The sequence below is a fragment of the Rhinolophus sinicus genome, linkage group LG16 (assembly GCF_036562045.2).
Source record: "Rhinolophus sinicus isolate RSC01 linkage group LG16, ASM3656204v1, whole genome shotgun sequence".
In the NCBI taxonomy this organism is placed as follows: domain Eukaryota; kingdom Metazoa; phylum Chordata; class Mammalia; order Chiroptera; family Rhinolophidae; genus Rhinolophus; species Rhinolophus sinicus.
Window position 1 is genome coordinate 2,751,568 of NC_133765.1, and position 19,644 is coordinate 2,771,211.

A 19,644-nucleotide genomic window follows, 5' to 3' on the forward strand; every position below is an offset into this window, starting at 1 on the left:
TGTAAGAGGATGATTGTGTATCTGTTTCTAACTCTAAGACTGAACTCTATAAGGGCAAGGACCATTCTTACCTCTTCTTTGTATGCCCAGTGACAATGTAGTGCCTGGCATACAGCTGGTGTTCAGCTGAGAGGAACTGAACTACCAAGAAGGTCAGAGACCATAGTGGACTCCAGTGAACCAGGGTGGCTGCAGGGATGTCTGCCTAGATGACAATTAAACAGGACATTCCAGTCAAGCTTAAAGCCTGTGGTTCTGAGAGGGAGTGAGAATCCTGTTGGACCTGGACATGGGACCAACCTGAGTCTGCTCAAGCAGCCCGCTCCCAGCCAAGGGAACCAGAGGCTATTGTCTCTGAAAGGGCACCAACCAGTCAAACTTTAGATCAAAAAGCTATAGTCAGTACATTTTTGGTTTTCATTTGGTTTCCTAGTAAGAGTTCCTTGTGAGGAGAAGGAAAAAAAGAGAATGGAAAGGAAGGAAAGAAGATGGAAGGAAGAAGGAAGGAAAGAGGGGGGAAAGAAGAAACGTAGAAAGAAGGAAGGGAGGAAGAGAAAAACAAATGCTTCTTTGTGTCACGCAAAGTAGAAAGGGAATTTTGCTTTCCAAACCTCCCTTAAAGTCGTAAGGGCATCTCTGTGACAGTGGTTGGTTGGGTAGAGCCACGGTCCTGGGGCCAGACCAAACTTAAACCCAAAATTCAACAGAGTTGGGGGCAGACAGTGGGAGGAACCCCAGCCATATCAGCAAGAGGAAGCAAGGCCATCAGTGGTGCTGCTGGTTCCTCCCAATTTGGCTCATTTCTTCATAGCTGCTTGCCTGATTTTTTGATGAGTCATTACGTTTATCTTTGTGCTGTTCTTCCCCATCATTAGCAGGACATGAGAATTTGCATCTTTTTTTTTTTTTTTTTTCAAATTCTGCTAAGAATAAACCTTAGACCTAATTGGAAAGGTTAGGCAGGACCAGGATCAGAAATCAAATTTATTTTCTCACACGAGAGAACATCAGCAGTTCACATGTCTCGCAGATTCTAACTATAGAGGTCCAATATAAATAATAAGTTGTTATAATTCCGTGGCTGGACTACTCGCCTTTGGTTTAAAGGGCTACTCCCCCTTCATCTGCTCACGATCTCCAACTCTCTGCCTACTTCTGAGTCACTGAAGATAGCAGCTGTTCAGGCTCAGCCTGGTGTTTGGGGTCCACCCTCACACCCCACCACCTTTAGCATTGGACCCATGGGATGGACCGTAGAGGTGGGAGCTCTATGACAACAGTCTTTCTTCAACGAGGTTGGAGATGTGTTCTGCTGCTGCCCATGTTCAGTTTGTTCTGTGGGCAGCGTTCTGGGAACAAGCTCAACCCAAATCGTTGTTGGCCTGACAGTGGATGAAGGACTAGCAGAGCTCTCTGCCTGTGGCTCACTAGGGAAGGTGGGATTTTACCTCTCCGGCATCCTCCTGCTTAGAGAATCACACACTTCTCAGATCGGTGACTACTTTTTAGAAATTTTCAAAAAAGCAAAAAAACAAAATGGCTTTAGCACAGTACTACCAGGAAGTTCTTTCTAGTAACTAACCCGAGTCCTTTGTGCTATAGCTAAATCTTATTTTATTTTAGCTAATAAAAGAAGGTACATCAGATACAGTAACCTTCCATAAAATTGAAGACCTCTCAGACTTGCCTTCTTCAGAAAGAATAATTTGGATTTCCTTAAACTTTTCATTATGTTTTCACCCAAACCTTTCATTATCTTTCTCAATTGTATTTCTGAGCCCTCTCTAAAACTTGTCTTCTGAGTTACAGAGACCATGACTTAATTAGGTCTTTCATTTCCGGAGAATGCTACTAGTACTTAAAGAAAAATAAATTTCAATAGGATATATTTCACTGGGGGAAGGGCATAGAAAAAAATAAAAGAAATTGGATCATTTATATAAATAGCACATTGTACCACAGAGGAGTTTTCCACTTCCCTATTGTTTTGGAAACAATGGGTCATTTTTGGTTTTTTTTGATGACTTTAATCCCTCAGAGATTCAAACTTCTAAAAGACTATGATTTGCATTCTATTGTGGGTATAGGGCTTCAGGATGGGGGGAAAGAAAAACCCAAGATGTGTGGTCTTTGATTGCCTAGTAAGCAGTAAAGGGAACAGGGTTGGCAACTTGGCAGAAATTAAGCACCTCATCCAGGTGTGGGAATGGGAGGGGCGTGTCTGTCTTCCAGCCTTTTCTGCAGCAACTCTTGTTCCAAGGAGTTCAGAGGCTCTGTCTTGCTTCTCCGTGACTTCATCTTCTGTAAGCAGGCTTGTCTTCCATAATACGGTTCTAGTCGGCTGTGCAAATTTGTTTATCCTGATCATTTGGTTTTTGTGTTTAGATTTTCATGGGGAAAAGGAAGGCATTTAACTTACCTTTGGGCTGTGGAGCAGAGCGACAGAGGCTGGCCTTCAAGTCAGTCTGGAGTCAAGCCTTCACTCAGCTGTCACCTTAGCCAGGATGCTTTGAGCACCTTGCCTTACTTCCTTCCCCTGAATTTCCCTTGTGTAAAGTGAAGAAGTTGGGTCACAGATGATCTCTGAGGTCCCTTCCAATCTAACCCTTATGATGCTTACAGGATCAGTTCCAAATTCTCCATGGAGAGACCAGGAAAAGGAAAGAGTTGGGTTCAGCAGCCAATCAGGAAAAGGAGGCTTTGAAAGAGTGTTGATTTAACTAGAATCCCTTCTCCTGTCTTCTTTATCCCAAGTACCTGGCACTGGTATAGTATAAAGGGATGGGAATGGTCGTCCACTGGTCATCTCCCATGTGTCAGGCACTGTTCAAGACTCTTTATATATGCACCTCACTATAGAGTAGATGTACTAGATGTCTTTCACCACCACAACCCCATGCAAACCCCACTCACCCCTCCCAAGGAGAACCTACATTCTTCAGGTCTCACTTAAAGTGTCACTGTTTAGTGACGCTTTCCCTGACTGCTCAGCCCAGGTTAGGTCTCCTGTCCTGTGTTATGGGTCCCCGTGCTTTCTCTTCATTGCACTGACCACAGATACAATTAAGTAATTATCTGTAAAATTAATGTTTTCATGTCTGAAATCTTAGCAGGGACCATATAAGTCTTGTTTTTCACTGTATTCCTAGAGCCTAGCACAGTGCTGACAAAGTAATAGCAATTCAGTGAGTATTTCTTGAATAAATATAATCATGAATGCATGGATGGATGGATCAATAGCAAAGTTGGGTACAAACTCAGGACTCTGACTCTTGGAGACCAGTCTGAAATTTCATAAGTGCTCTTACTGTGTGCTTGCGCACAAAGACCTCGCTGCTATAACCGTCCTGAGCTACCACAGCACCATTTGTCAGGCTTTGCGTTGTTTCTCCAGCAGTGGGAGAGACAGCAGCACTGCTCTGGCCACTTGTCCCCAAAGATGTCTCTAAAATAGTTGGAGATCATCGATCCAGCCTGAGGCTGTTGGTAGTGGCTGGAGGTGGCTGGGAAGAGGCACTGAATTGAACCAAACCACATGTCCTTGTGGGCATTTAGCCCCCACCTTCTAACACACTTTTCCAAGGGGCTTCAAATAAAAAAACAAAAAAATCGAAAAAAACAAGGTGCTGCAGGGGTTCTGGGTCACTAAAAGTGAGCGGGTGAAAAGAAAGGAGGAAAAACCAAGGCATGACAACCTTTTGGGAAGTAGAAATAAAACTCTAGTATGGAACCTGTGGAAAATAGACTGCATGGGCTGTCAGGCTGCATGTAGATCCAATGTTAATCCCATGGAAATTAATTACAGGTGCTATGTCCATATGCCCTGCTGTGACCCTCGGGGGAAAATCCAGCTACAGGTGTCCCCCCCTCACCATTGAGGAGGCTTTGATGTCACCTCACACTCAACTCTTGCGACTGCAATGAGAAACGCTGAGGCTGAAAATACTAACAATAGAAATTTGGTTTTTTTCTTCCAGACAAAAAGCCTTGGCATCCACAGGAGGAAGAAGTGTTCAGGCAGCATGTGACTGGTTGGTATAAAATAAATAAATTGAGAAAATAGCGTATAATTAACTATAAATGTCTGTGGATGAGCAGAGATGTGCAGCCTTTCTCTAATGGACCCTTCCAAGCGGGGAGATAAGCCAAAAGACCATGTGACAAGCTCATTTGTCAAGTAATTGCCTCCTCTGCCCTGGCCCCAGGGTGTGCTTCTCCTTAAAACTGGTTAAAGAAATTCAAAGTATTTCCAAGATAGAGTCCCTATCCCAATATCTGCCCTCCCTCCAGTTACTTTAAGTGTGTGGAAGCTGGGCAAATGAATTTAGAAAAAAACCTCCTTACCTCTCAGGATATTATTGCCCAGGGCAGACCCCACGAGGCGACACTGCTGGAGCTTCCCTTGTCTTTTGGAGGCACATGGGTTGAATCAGACTGAACTGAAGGAACTGGCCAGGTGGGAAATGTCCTGCTGGATTAGGAAAGGATTTGGAGTTTATCTGAGAACGCTTCCTAGAGGGTGCCTTTAGGGGTTTTTTAGGGAGTTATGGGCTGCAGATGCAACAGGACACGCACAAAAGAAGTTGGTGTGTCTGAGACTTGGTTATGAAGTGTCAGTTTTGAGGGGAAGATTTTTATTTTTATTAATTCGTCCCCCCTTTCTTCTGCCTCCCCCGCCCCCTCCGGTTCATGCCGTTGTGTCTCAGCCTAGTTGTGTAGGACCCAGCTCCCTGGCCCAGGCTGGTGTTAGGAGCCTTGCCCTCCTCCTGCCTCCCCTTCGGCTGAGGCAGTCGGTTGCCAGTCATTGGTCAGCGGTTCACAGCAGCTCATGGCAGCTCGTGCTGGCTGCCGGCCGCTCACGATTGCTCCTGGACACTTACACTGGCCGCTGGCTACTCATGGCAGCACACGGTAGCCCATGGGCAGCACACAGCAGCTCTCGCTGGCTGCCGGCCACTCACACTGGCTGCCGGCCACTCACACTGGCTGCCGGCCTCCAGAGGTAGATTTTTAAAACACAAAAATGAAAAACCTTCCCCTTACAATGCCTGGGTGTTGGACATATGGAAGGATCTCTTTGAGTTTTTCCTTTTCTTGCACTATTCTCAAACAAGGCCTTCCTGGCTCTCTTCTGCTTTGCAGGTTATTCTCCCACGTGGGCGACCCCTTCCTGGACGACCCTCTACCCCGGGAGTATGTGCTCTACCTCCGCCCCACCGGCCCCTTAGCCCAGAAGCTCTCTGACTTTTGGCAGCAGTCGAAGCAGATCTGCGGGAAGAACAAGGCACACAACATCTTCCCCCACATCACCCTCTGCCAGTTCTTTATGGTGAGCTATGAACCCCCATCCACTGCCCCGGGGAGCCTTATGCTCCATATCCCAGCCCGACCCCTGAGACCTGGAGTCAAAGTCAGAAGCCTCTGGGGAATCTGACAGAAATAGTCATGGGCTCCTAGAGTTGGATGGGCCTTCAAGGAATCAGTGAGGCTCATGGCTACTCACCCTAGCTCCTCTTTCTAGTATCTGCTGAGGCCCAGGAGCACCCCACGTTTGGTGTGTCATCGTGATGACCGTGTGCTCCTCAGGACTCTCAGGACAAGCTGACCCACTGAGTGACACACTGGTCTGGCAGCTGCCGCAGGAATGGCTTCATTAACCCCACCTCTCCGTTGTCTGTCATCTGCCTTTCCACTCTTACAACAAGGGAAGTGTAGAAATTAGAGAGCTGGGAACAAGAAACATAGTCTATAGACAGGGAAAGCAATTTCAGACACTTCGACATCGTCCACAGGTTTTATCTCATTAGATCTTTTTAGAGATGGCAAAGATATCTTTCACCTGCTGTAGTGACCTGTTCCATAATCCGAGCTATCACAAAGCTTACTTAACGACTGAATTAAATCCCCCTCACTATAATAAATACATTAATCAACTGCAGCTATCTGTGTTGATGGAGAAGAATTTATTTATCCAGGTATAGTCAAGACAAGGCAGACCCAGTGGCTTTTATGGCTGTTTGATACTAAGTGGTTCTGCTCTCCTGTCTGTGCTGTGCTACCTCCAGAGCACACTCCTCGTGGAGTGAAACGTCTTTAAGACAATACTTTGTTTTAATATTTTGGGGTTTTTTCCAGATACATAATATCTCTCTCTGTACAAATATGTTCCTAACACCTCCTCTCTTACCACTCACTCTGAAAATTAAAATAATTATCATTTCCTCTTAGTCATCCCAGGATCTTTCTCAGAAGCTTCCAGAGTTTTAGAGATATCCATTCTCTCTTCCAGTGCTCTGAAGAGGGTAGGAAGATGACGTCACAGCTTTCTGAGCTTCATTCTTCCCAAATATCATGGGGATGAAAGTAGAGTCAACGTTTGGTCCTTTACGAGGAATAGAAAAGGCACACATGATGCATACAGTGGAAAACACACAAGAACCCATCCTAGGGTGCTGTATTCTCTCCTGGTACATTCATCCATTCATTCCTTCTGTTGGACCAGACCTTCTGTGTTCTGGTGGGGTTCAGAATTGCTGATCAAAGCAGGGAGGGGCAGAAGGTGTCGCCCATTGCCCCAGTTTAATGTACCGGTTGGATAACCCATTTCCAGATCATTGGGAGCCTTCAGTTCTTCTCCCTCCTCACAGACAGAAGTGATGGTTTAGTAATTGCATCATCAGCTTCCAGCTCTGGGCAGAGGATGCTAAATGTTAAGTAGCAGCAGACATCTATCTCCCCTTGTCTCTGAATTAAGCCTCTTGCTTTTCCCTTCCAGTGTGAGGACAGCAAAGTGGACGCCCTGGGGGAAGCCCTGCAGACCACTGTCAGTCGCTGGAAATGCAAGTTCTCAGCACCCCTGCCCCTGGAGCTCTATACCTCCTCCAACTTCATCGGCCTCTTTGTGAAGGAAGACAGTGCAGAAGTCCTCAAGAAGTTTGCAGCTGACTTTGCTGCGGAGGCAGCATCTAAAACTGGTGAGTCAAACAGCTGCCAGACAGGCAGCCCTGGGTCCTGTTATCAAAAAGTTGGGAAGACAGGGGATAGGAAATTATTGTGGAGGAGTGGGATGGAGTCAGGAGGTGAAGGGACCTGCAGGAATGGGCAGAACATGACAAAGAACATAGCCATTTCCTGCAGCATCCCACACGTCTGCTCCCTTTCAAAAATATTGAATTACTCTTCTGCTAACTTTCCTGACAAAATGTCTAGTGCCTACTCCCTAACACATTTAAAGGTACACAAATGACTGTTCCTCATTGGACTATAAATGTATGCCTTTGTAGCACCACCATCTTCTCTCACTTTGGAATTAAGGAATGTTCTTCCTTCCTTCCTCCCGAACTCCCTTCTGTGTAGGCATTTTATCTGGGTCTCATGGTTCACTCCATGAGGACACAGGGCTTTGCTCTGGGGGTCCACAGCACAGAGACGAAAGTAGAACCACTTAGTATCAAACAATAATAAAATCCACTGAGCCAACACCCTTCAACTTACTGAAACGCATCAGACAGTCCCCTAAACCTCAAAAGTCATCCAAAATGTTACCCCTCCATGATGTTTCTTGTTCCTTTTATGGAAGCTCTTAGTTCAAGCAACTGAGGTTTCCCATCAAAGGAATTAGCTTAAAGGGATGCTCAGGATGTGTGTTGACTTAGAGGTGAGAGGTGTGAAGAGAGGAAAACAGAGAGAAGTCGGTAAAGCTTCCCCGTCTCACTATGATGCACACAAGCTCACATAGCTCAGCGAGAGCCTTACGTGCAGTGGGGCAGACAAACAGTGGGGTGAGGGGCATGTCTGTTGGCTCCCTTAAGATCGAAATCACAACCAGCAAGTGTTTATTGTGTACCTGCTATGAGGAATGCAACAGAGTAAGAAACAGTTTCTCCTGGCCAGAGGCACAGTTGTGAAACCCAATTCAGGCGCCGTGTGCTAATAGCACTCTGAAAAGAGATAGGCTATCATGGGATGGGGTGATTCCACCTTCACAGAAGAAAGGAAACTCCCACTGGGACCATGTTGATCCTTCAGATGGAAGAAGGGCCCTGCAGGGGGGTGGGCGGCATGAGCACAGGCCAGTGGAGCAGAGTGTGTGCGGAGGAGAACGTGGGGGCTACCCTGACCGGAGCCGAGGGTATGAGCTGCACAACTCGATCCGAGTGATGGAGGAGACCGGAGCTTGCCGGTCCCACCTTGTGTGGAGGACCAGAGGGCGGGAAAGACCTGAGTAAAGCCATATGTTTTGCCCCTTGTTCTCCTGACTTGTATCTCACCTGCCTTTGTTCCTTGCTTCTCTTTTCATCCCCGACTTGGGACCTTTTGCAGTGCATTCTTCTTTACCAGAAAAAGTCCCAAATAAGGCTCAGAATTCTAGGATAAGAAATGGTGAGTGCCCAGCCTCGCTAAACAGGGTCACAGTGAGGTCTCTACTCTCAGAGGAACTCCAAGCTGTTGAGACATCTCCTCCACTTCGGGAGTAGGGCCTCCTTAGAGCCTCTCCCCGGGCACCCCTTATTCCCTGGGGACTAGTGTCTGCCTTCTGACTTCTGTGGAGCCTGTCACTTCACAAGAGCTTAATATTTCAGAGAAATGGCATAATAGAGAGAAATTATTTCCTGTTCCCATCCCTCTACCTCAGGGAAATGGTTCTTTTTCATTCCACAGCAGCTATTGTCAAAACCACTAAAACTCCCCAAGAACCAAAACTTTTGTAGCCACAAAACCCAAACACTTCACAAATGAGTAAAGTGGGCCTCAGCCAGGACTGCAGCTGACTCTTAAGGTGCATATTGAGTGAGAGGCCATCAGGCCCTTGCTTGCTTTCCTTGTAGGAAGGGGAGAGCAAGTTCCTGTCCAAGAATCTGCTGCCACTCTCTAAGAACCTGTCTGGTTAGTTTCTCTGCCCTGGTGAGGCCCCCTAGTGATGATTTGGAGAACTGGGTAGCTTTGCCCTGTGTAAATGGCCCTGTCCTTGCAATCTAAAAGCGGGCTATCATGACTTTGCTCTAAAACTTGTGCCTTCATATTTTAGAGTTTGGGGGCATACCCAGATTCCTCCAACAAGTAGATTTAGTGTCATCCTCCATCCTAGGTCCTTTAAGGAGATTCATTCATGTGTATTCATTTAACAAATACAGAAAACCTGTCATGTGCCAGGCACTGAGGATACAGCATGAACAAGACACAAAGCTCTTGCTTCGTGGGGCTTACACCAAGAAATGCAATGCAGTATAACAGAAGAAGTACTCAAAACCAAAAGATCCAGCTTCTACTTCTGTCTCTGTATGATTTAAGCAAGGCCCTTAATTTCTCAAATTCCCCAAATTCCCTCTAGTTGCATCTTTTTCAGTGTCTAGCTTATATAGTAGACAAATGGCCCCCATTTAAAGATATACGAAAGAGAAATAAAAGCCATTCCCTTGAGAAGATAGGTTGGTTGGTTTTGTTTTGTTTTTTAGGGTGTCTTAGAATAACAGTCTGTATATTTCAATTCAGTGGTTCTCAACCAGGGCCAGTTTTGCCCCCCAGGGGACATTTGGCAATGTCTGGAATCATTTTTAGTTGTCACATTTGGGGGATGCTACTGGCATCTAGTGGGTAGGGGTCAGGGATTCAGGTAAAGACCCTGCAATGCACAGAACAGCCCCCACAACAAAGAAGTATTTGATGCAAATGCTGTTGAGAAACCCTGTTTTAAACTTTGAAAATATTTTTCTTCCCCTTTATTTCTCCATCAGAGCCATCCAGAGGCTGAGAATTCATTTCAAAGCAAAGGCAATATAGCTTTGGGAGTCACATGATTGCAAAATTTGCCCTTTATTTCTGCATAAATTAGTTTATCCCTTTAGTCCTCCGTTTCCTCATGTGAACGGTGGGGCTGGAGATAATTGGAGTTGTGAGGAGGAGCCAACCAAAGTGATAACCTCTCAGCTAATCCGTAGCTCCTACACATATGTGGCTCTTTATCTCTTGAATTGTAGGTTGATTCAGGATTTATTACCCACGCCTTCACCTTTATTCTGCTGCTGTGAAGGAAAGAAGCAGCTTTTGTCTGACCGTGGGACTCCCTCCTTTGTTATTTGGAAAGCAGAATTCTATGTTCTTCTTTAAGTCTCCACCATTGCTGTGATTACCAATTCTAATAACTGTTTCCTTCCTTTTTTCAGAAGTACATGTGGAACCTCATAAGAAGCAGCTGCATGTGACCCTGGCTTACCACTTCCAAGCTAGCCACCTGCCCACCCTAGAGAAACTAGCTCAGAGTATTGATGTCAAACTAGGGTGTGACTGGGTGGCTACCATATTCTCTCGGGATATCCGATTTGCTAACCATGAGGTAATGTCTCACTGTGGCTCGTGACGTACTAGCGGTGCGGGGGTGCCGTCAGAACCAGAAGCACTTGCTGCTCACTGCCGCAGGGAGCTGGGAGCCAAAGGAAGGCAATGAAGCAAGCACCAGAGTAGGAGGCAATTGGCCCAGAATCTTGTCCAGGTGCTGCCCAACTCACTAGGAAGCCTTGAGCTTGCATCGCTGCTCGATGGGTGCCAAGTAGTTCATCTGTGTAACAGCCCCATTGTTCTGTCTGACCTGCCAAACTGTATTAGAATGATATAGAAATGAAATGGGAGAATAGGTAGAAAAGTATGTTGGAAAATTTTTAAATATTATATCAATTCATGGTGTTAATATATAAAATACATCATCCTGATCTTAAGTTGGAGAAAAACACATAAATACAAAAAACAAAGCTCTGAACACACAATCCACAGATATTTGCTATCTATGACATGCAAGGTACCATGGAACATACTCGAATTTTAAAATGTCATTCTGTCTTCAAAGAGCTTTGAGTCTAGCAGGGGAGAGAGAATGGACACACATGAAACGAAAGCAGGCCAAACATTGTGAGAATTTGTGTGCCTCACATGGGAGCATGCGTGGGAAATTTGAATCTCAGAGCAGTTAGAAAGATTGGTGTGACCGTAGCATCCTTGTTTCGAGGGCCTCCATATCATACTCCATGAGAAGCACATGCCACCTCTGAAGAAGAATATTGTCCTTTTTTCCTGAAGGAGAAGCTGAGACACAAAGAGATTAAGTGGCTGGTCCAAAGCGAAATAACAATTTAGGACCAGAGCTGAAGCCAGAAGCCATGGATTTTGTCCAAGAAAGATGAGAAGAAATCCATCAAAAAAAAAAAGACCACATAGTTTGAAAAATTTGAATTCCAATTTAACTACAATTATGAAACAATACTTATATTTGTTTCTCAGTTTTTCAACAGCAAAAAACTGACATTTTTTTAGTTTGCATAGCCTTTTAACATCTCTTTTTGATATATTTTTAAATATGAAAAATAGTTAGAACCTCAGGGTCTAGACCAGGAAATCTCACTGATTTGGAAGTGTGGGGAAGAATCAACCCATGAACTCAAGGTCCAGGCCTGGCCGTGTGGCCTGTGAATGTCAGGGACATGCAGCTTTGTCTCAGTCTGCTGATGGGAATGTCATGTCCTCCTTCTGAGTCATTTGATGCAAATTTCTGTGAAGACACAGCAAGGAGACTGGGCTTGATCTTACCTAAGAATTCTGACATCTAGAATTGCTTAGGATTAGGCCTAAATGTAACAAGAAAAGTGTGGTTGATTGGACTCCTTCCCAGGGCAAAGGAAAAAAAGTCAAGGGTTGAGTGCAGACAGACTCTGAGAAGTCACCTTTCTAAGAGAAGGAAGGTGGCAATGGAATTTTACAAGGAATATCTTCTAATCAACATTGCCCTCCAGTTAACTCACAGGGTAATTGCTTTCCTGCCTGACCCACATTGTGCTCAATTGGCACTGAGGCAAAGAGCAGCAAGCACCTACATGAGTTATTTTCTAAAAATAATTTGGCCTCTTTTATCTCTTATTTGTAAAAGCTCATTTATTACTGTTCCTTCTGATAAAGCTCTCCCTCAGAGGTCATTTGGCTTTACCTGAACCCCCCTGCATATGTAACCTTGCCTTGCCTTCCTTCTTCTGTCCACAGGAGGCAAATTTGATTGATCGTTCTAGTGAGGTAACAGATGTCCAGAGAAGAAAAATGGTTTAGGCAAGGACACTCAGCGAGTGATTCATAGGAAAGCTCCTAGGTCGTCTTCCTCTACTGTTTAGATTCTCCCTTGATTGGGACTTGGAAACGCCAGTTTGTACTTCATGTGGTCTCTTGCATGTTAGTGATTATATCGGGCCAAGCCAGTTTTACATGCCAGGCAATAAAAATCTAGAGGAAGGATAGAGTTATATAAAAAGCATAAGTTCTGGAGTCTAGCACACATGGCTTCAAATCCTGGCACCATCACTTTAGCAATTGTTGATTCTCTTTTATAATTTCTGTGACTCCATTGCTTAGTTTTCTTGTGTGTGAAATGGTGATACTACTTTGCTGGACCGTTGTGTGAACTAAATAAAAGGATATACGGAAAGGCCCTAGCAAACTCCCCAGCACAGAGTGGGTACAGCAACAGCAATAGAAATGGTGCAGCTATTATTGTTACTAAAAGGGCTTCAAAGGTTGTAAAGTTCAGTTCCTGTAATTACACAGGGCTATGACTGTCGTTCCCAAGATGCCAGTCAGCAAACTTTGAGTTTAGTCCCTGTGTAGGAAGGGACGAAAAGTATACTTGAAATAGACTCCAGAATTTTTACAATTAGATGCTAAGCGTTAAACAAAAGGGAAGTATAATGTTGTGCAAACCTGGGCATGTGTCCTGATATCTGTCAAACTCAGGCTGACTTTTGCACGTGCTTCTGGTGAACGGGAAAGTAGTATGGGGACCTGGGCACCAGTTACAATTTTAGATTTGCTTCAACACCTTAATTCTTCTTTTGTTTACTCAATAAGTCAAACCTTCTTATCGTCCAGCTACTCTCTCCCTGGGACACACTGTCTCCTACGCTCCTTTCTGTGCCTAGATTTCCCTGGAGATACCTGGAGATAGAATATCCACCACCACCACCACCCCGCCCGCCCCAAGTGATAGGAGGAATGATTTCTTCTCTGAAGTCATTTTAAGTTTCTCAGAGGAAAGACACTACTGTGCCAAAGGCATTATTAACCACGACTATGGTATGCTTGAATATCTAAGGAACATGAGTTTTGACTTGTTCTCCATGGCTCACGGCATCTCTCCGCCCTGTTTCAGGAAAGGGAATGTTCTTCAGTGGATCATCACATACCTAGCTTAGAGATTTCTTGTGAATATTTTTTTTCTTTAAGCTATTTTAGTAACCCAGCAGGGACCCTTCCTGTTTTGTTTGGGAAAGTAGTTTGTGTATGTATGTGGCAGAGGAAAGGGAAAAGAGTGGAGAGGTGATCAGGGGCAAAGATCTAGAGCTGAAAGATGCTGGAGAAGGGAAAGAAACAGGGGCCCTAAATAAAAGGAAAATCAGAAATCTAGTGGTGCAATCCAGTTCTGTGCTATATTACTTTCATTCTCTGAGAAAAATCACATGTTTACTGGCTCCATTCATTACAGAGTTACAGAAGAAATTCTTTCTTTATAGCATGTTCTGGTACATCATGTTGACACTAGTGAGCTGATTAGCTTACAATTCTGCCCAGCACACGGACCAGGGTCAGGGTCAGCGAGAAGGAAAGATCGCCTAGGAAATGAGGCATCATGGTTCAGTAGAAACAATTATGCCCCTTCTGTGTACAAGGCTCTGTCCTAAGGAGTTAGTTTTCTTAGATTGTCTCATTTAAATTTTATAGTCCAGGTATTATTTTACAGATGCGAAAACTGACACCAAAATTAAAAATCTCAAAGTGGGAACTAGAAGATACAACCTACTCCTAGTGACTTTGGGATCATAAGAAAAGCTGTTAAAGCATCTCCGTCTCAGTGTCCATTGTGAAACAAATGGGATAGGAAATATTTTCCTTACTATTGAGGTCTCCTGTTATAAATTTTAAAAAATAGTAAAATGGATGTTTTCCAAAGTATCGTCATCTCTATGCTTATGCAGTTTATATGTACCAGGAAAAGAGGCAAAAAATGGAATAAATCAGCCAAGCAGCATGGCCTGTGTTTGGCCAAGGGTGGTTTTCTGAGCCCAAAAAAGGAACACACGCAATCTCCATCTGTTTGCGGTGAAAGCTGGTTGCACAGACATACACATTGATGGCTATGATAGATATTTTTCTTTCAAGGTCTTTGTTAAAAATGTAGGTTTAAAGAAAGCCCAGTGAAGGCAGGAAACCATGTCTTGTCTAAGCAGCTGAGTTACATAGAAAGGGAAATACTTCATTCCCCAAGCATTCCTACAGGAGAGTCTCCATGTGGCCCATCTGTAACCCTGAGATGGAAGACTAACTTTCCCTGAGCTGGGTTACGGGTGTCTATTATGGAGCCTACCCCAGCGAGGAAGCAGGGGAAACTAGGTCCCACCGCATTTGTGTAGCAGTTTACAGGAGTACCTATGGGCTTTCTGATGAATTTCTAAAAACCATATCTGAATCCTGAAGGAAAGCAAAGACATGCCTGAAGGGAAGTCTGGAACCATCTAGTAGCGCCAGACACATACCCACAATACCCTGAAATAATAAGAAATGCTTTCTGATCTGAATCCAAATCTACTCAAAGCCTGCAGCCCCCAGGGGCGCCTATAAATGTCGACATCTGGATGTGGACACTATTAAAATAGAACACACAGGTCTGCCCTGGAGGCACTTGGGAAAGGGGTCCGATGTGAGCCTCCCTCTTCCCTCTCTTCCAGACGTTGCAGGTTATCTACCCCTACACTCCACAGAACGACGATGAGCTGGAGCTGGTCCCTGGGGACTTCATCTTTATGTCGCCCGTGGAGCAGACCAGTGCCAGCGAGGGCTGGATCTACGGCACGTCCTTAACCACCGGCTGCTCCGGACTACTGCCTGAGAATTACATCACCAAGGCTGATGAATGTAGCACCTGGATATTTCATGGGTGAGCTGATTCACAATTCTTTGCCTGCTGTTTTTTGAAGAACATTGCAGACTTTCGGGAGGGGTGGTGGTGGAATGAATTTGGTTCTTGACACACATGGCAGCAGTTACAGTAAATGGAGTCCATGGGGAGGAAAGCTCTGTTGGTTCCAGACTTCCAGAGAACGGCTGACTTGGGACATGGGGAAAACAAGCGATGGATTGCTCTGTTTCACTCTGCCTACCCCATTCGGTATAACTGCCTATCTGAGTTCCAGATTGGAGATGAAACCAGGCTGCTTGGGGGTCCATCTCCTATGGCTGAAGTGTGAGTCATCCCAGGGCTGAGTCTTCATGGCTCCCAGGTTTCTGTCCACTTTGTCCTGGGTTATTGCTCAGAGTGGTCTAACTCCCCAGAGCAGATAGGCACATTCCAACTATGCCAGCCAGGCCGGTAATGAAAGGGTTTGCAAGGGTCAGGAGACCGAATCGTCCTTTACTTACTAGATGACCCTGATGACTCAGAGTTGGCACAGGAATACCTATATGACAGAGAGTGTGTCTAGGGACAACTGCCAGAAACTAAAATGACACATGGTTCCCCAGTCATCTTTAGAGTGGTAACTTTTCACCCTTTCCTCACTAAACCAAACTGCCCCCATGTTCAGAGTAACCTGTGTTGTATAGCCAGCTTTGTCCTGCTAGATAAAATAGGAATAAAAGGCACTTCTCTTTCTTAATCTGAGAAGTTCAAAGCCAGTCCTACCCTGGCACACTCGGGCATCCTGCCAGTGTGCATGCTGCTTTGTTTTTCCTTCCTCTTATCCTTGCTATGTGCCAATGTAGCTGAGAGCCGGAAACTCTAACACTAGCTGCAGGGTGTCTAACATGGTTATTGCCACCATGAAAGAAAAGCAGAGAGGCGCGATTTCAGTGAATGTTTTGCCTGGAGGGAGAAAAGAAAAGAAGTTCCCCTACCCTGGCAGCAGCAGGCAGACAAACCACTAACCAAAAGGTGGGAAAGAACTTCTTCCTTAATCACCGGTACCCAGCAGCTCCTTCCTCTTTCTTCTAGTCCGCCCCCTACCCCTCCCCTGAACATCTAGTGTTTTGTGGCATAAATTGGAAGATTGAGCTGCCTCATGTTCCCCAAATGTTTGCTTTTTTCAGAAATGTTTCTGAACATCAAAATAAATAAGTTGGCTTTCCAAAGTTACCATTTTATTCCTATGAAAACAAGTGAAGCATAATATACGTGAATAAACTGAGAACTAAAAGAGTCTTTGATGATGCACAGCTCTTAGATGACTTTCTTAAAAGTAGGGTTACATGTGGGAGAAGAGTATGTGAGAAGCCAGCCCTGCTGAGCCATTTCAGATCACTGCATCCAAACCCATTCTTTCCCAAATTAGAACTCAGGCTGAAACATAAGGGAACCTAAGTGACTTCAGTCCATGGTTCACAGGGAGGTGTGTATGTCATCTCCTTTTATTTTGAGAGATTACTAATGATGTTATTTTCCTGGGAACTGTGTCTGAAATTAAATTATCAGCTTCCATAGCCAACCCTGCTGAGAGTGGGGAAATACTGACAATTAGGTGTTAGGACGTTGTAATTAAGAATTGGAGTTTTTAGTCCAATAGTCTCGAATTCAAATCCTAACTCTCCCACTTACCAGCTGTGTGACCTTGGCCAAGTTACATTACCTCTTTGAGCCTCTGTTTGCTAATCTATAAAATGAGAGTGACAGTTAATTACAATTAATTACAATTAACTCAGGGGTGTTGTGAAGACTACAGTAAGGGACTTAACTTTATATGGATCGGTGCCACATATATAACAGAACTGAATCTAAAATAGTCATCAGCTTTATGAACTTGGGTGGTTTTTTTTTAAACTTGTGTTTTCTAGTCCTCTTACATGCTCATCAAATCAAATGTCTCTTCTACAAAAGCGGTCCTATAGAAGAATTGCACTTTCCTACTTAACCCCAGAAGTGGATATGATTCAGGGAGGCAGATCTTCTCTTATCTCTAACCAAAGATAGACACCAGGAGGTAGAGCCTCAAGGGGTGCTCAAGCATGCCCTGGCTGACCTGATGGGAAGCTGTGCAGGGGATTCAAGCAACAAGAAGAGACTTGAGGTCTATGACCCTTCACCACCCTTCCTACCTTGTCCTCAGTTCTCTGAGTCCATCTTAAGGAAATACTGTCCTTGCACCTTTTCTTAGAGAGTCTTGCCTGGTTCTGAGTATCCCTAGATATTTGTCAATTGGTGAGGCCCCATTGTGTCCTCTGAATTGGGTTGGGCTGGGTTTACACACAGGCCTGATGTGTCCTAGGGAGGTGCCACTTCCCTGCTACTTCTGAAGATGTTCTGGATGTCGGGTTCAACTTCCTCCCTATGCTGCACTCAACATAAAGCATCTGACTGTTGTCTTACTGGAACTGACAGCCCTAAACCGTCTCAAGAGTGAACCAGGTCCTTTGATTACAGTGACAGTTAAGAGGAGAAAGAAGTTGGCATTCTCCTTGCCAACTGAGCTGAAGGAGAGACAGAAGGAATTCTATCAGTGTCTTCACAGCTATAATAAATGAAGAAATTAAGGGGCGGGTATAAGCACAATGTCAGGACGTTTCCATCCAGACATTTCAGGCCCTGAAGCTTTGAGGAATTAGACAATGAAACTGAATTTTCTTTAACTATGTGATGTTTGGGAGGGTCTCAGCTTGAAATAAAGGAGAACAGCAGGTCTATTAGACTGTGTGAATGGGACAAGATTTCCTTGGTCTACGGTCACTTAAGTTTTACCATAATCGGCCTCGTTTGGCTACACATCACACTTATTGATGAAGCTTTATTACACTGTGGGCTCCTCGGTCCCACCCCAGACCTGTGTGAGGAGTGGGGCCTGGGCAAAGATATTTTTTAAATGTCCCCTGGTGATTCTGATATGCACAAGGGCTGAAACATCACTTTTTTTTTTTTTTTTAGGGTTTGAGGCTTCTGTGACCTTTGTGTATAAGTAGGATGAGTCTATTTACAGTCAAAGAAAAGTATCTCCAAGAGTGAAGAGATGCTGAAATTATTAAAATCATATCATTTTTGAAAGAATTTTTACTAACAACCAGTTAACTCTATTATAATGGTGACTATAAAAAAGTTCTTTCAAAATTAAAATTCTAAGAGTAATGCTGTGTTAAAAATAAACAATTCAGAACAGATGTTAAACTGCTCAGATTGCTAGGCCAACAGATATAAACCAGGACTGGGCTGGACAAACTGGGACTTGTGGCTACCCTAGTTGTAAAGAAGCAAGAAATCTAAAATGTAAATGTTCTCTATTCATACTGCCCAGTGATGCAGGAGATGTTCACAGCATTTGCCTAACACCCATATTTAAATCGCAGTGTTTATTAGATAAAGCTCTTTGGAGGTCTTAACTAACCAGATAATTTAAACATGGCAGGATTTGCTGCGTCCCTTTCAGCAAGACCTCTTTTGGGCGTCTATATTTATAGTGTTGCATCCAGAAATGAGAGTTCTTGGCTCACAACTCTACACATCTGGTGAGAATGGTCTCCTCTGAAATCATTCTTTGTTTCATTATCTTGTTGGAGGTGAGATGGAGAGAGGGTTTTGGAGACTGAAGAAGCTAGAATAGTGGATAATGGCTGTAAGATTTCCTTGATTATTAGGAGCCACAGGCAAAGTGGTGGAGACAGTAAAAATGCTCCCTCTAATTTGTCAGTTCAGATGCAAATCACCATGGAAAAGATTAAAGGCAGTAGGAATTATTTATTTCTTTCGAGCCAGAAAAACAGCTGGAAACAATGGTACAAAATTAATACTTCATTATTCTTTAACATGCCTTTGGTGCCAACCATGCCCATGGCATCTTAATAAGCACAAAATAACAGGCCCCATCCTTGCTCAGAGGGACGAATTCATCTGTTCCAAGTACAGAAATCCATCCACCCCTAATTTATTAACTGCAAGACTTCAGTATAAAACCAGATGTTCCTCCCCAGGAAGGGGGCATCCCCTGCTCAGCTTTCCAAACCATTGCACTGCCCAGGGAGTGTTCCCTGCCAATTCCCACACATCCGTAGTCCAAGGATAAAGTGCTGATGACTCCTGGCCAAAGCAGTTAACGTCTTCCTTATCTTCCTCTGTAGTTCTTACTCCATCTTAAATACATCATCTTCCAATGCTCTCTCATTTGGTGACGGCATACTGGAGAGGCGGCTGTATGAGGACCAGGGCTTGGGGGAGATAACTCCCCTGACTATCATCTGCCAGCCCACACAGGTAGGCTGATCGCCAGAGTTACCTCAACTCATCTCAAGATTCACTGAGCCCCTATTTACTAAGTATGAGGCCACTAAGTTGTACAAAACTTCAAGACTAGGAAGAGTCAGAGGGGTGGTAGTGCAATGACCACCAGCATCTGGGTGCAGGCTGGTAAGGAGGGCGGTTCCGCGGGGAGGAGAACTGTTATCTGTAAAGTAGTAAGGAAATATTGTAGGGGGAGGGGTGAAAAGGTGAAGAGAAATAAGAGGTACAAATTTCCACTTATAAGATAAATAAGTCATGGGACTGTAATATACAGAACAGAAAATATAGTCAATACTATCTTAATAACTTTGTACGGTGATAGATGGTTACTAGATATAGGTATATCATGGTGATCACATCGTAAG

General features: G+C 44.4%; 1 protein-coding gene across 3 annotated transcripts in view; it reads left to right on the top strand.

Moving 5' to 3' along the window:
* UBASH3B (ubiquitin associated and SH3 domain containing B) overlaps positions 1 to 19,644 on the top strand; it is a 138,772-nt gene that overhangs the window by 100,480 nt on the left and 18,648 nt on the right. For 2 of the 3 annotated variants that reach the window (XM_019718584.2, XM_074321919.1), the window contains exons 2-7: positions 3,978 to 4,031; positions 5,143 to 5,329; positions 6,776 to 6,974; positions 10,164 to 10,333; positions 14,754 to 14,962; positions 19,120 to 19,252. In XM_019718584.2, the coding sequence (XP_019574143.2) occupies positions 3,978 to 4,031; positions 5,143 to 5,329; positions 6,776 to 6,974; positions 10,164 to 10,333; positions 14,754 to 14,962; positions 19,120 to 19,252 (952 nt within the window). Of the gene's footprint in view, positions 1 to 3,977; positions 4,036 to 5,142; positions 5,330 to 6,775; positions 6,975 to 10,163; positions 10,334 to 14,753; positions 14,963 to 19,119; positions 19,253 to 19,644 lie in introns of all 3 variants that reach the window. The other variant, XM_074321920.1, reaches the window with a different exon arrangement.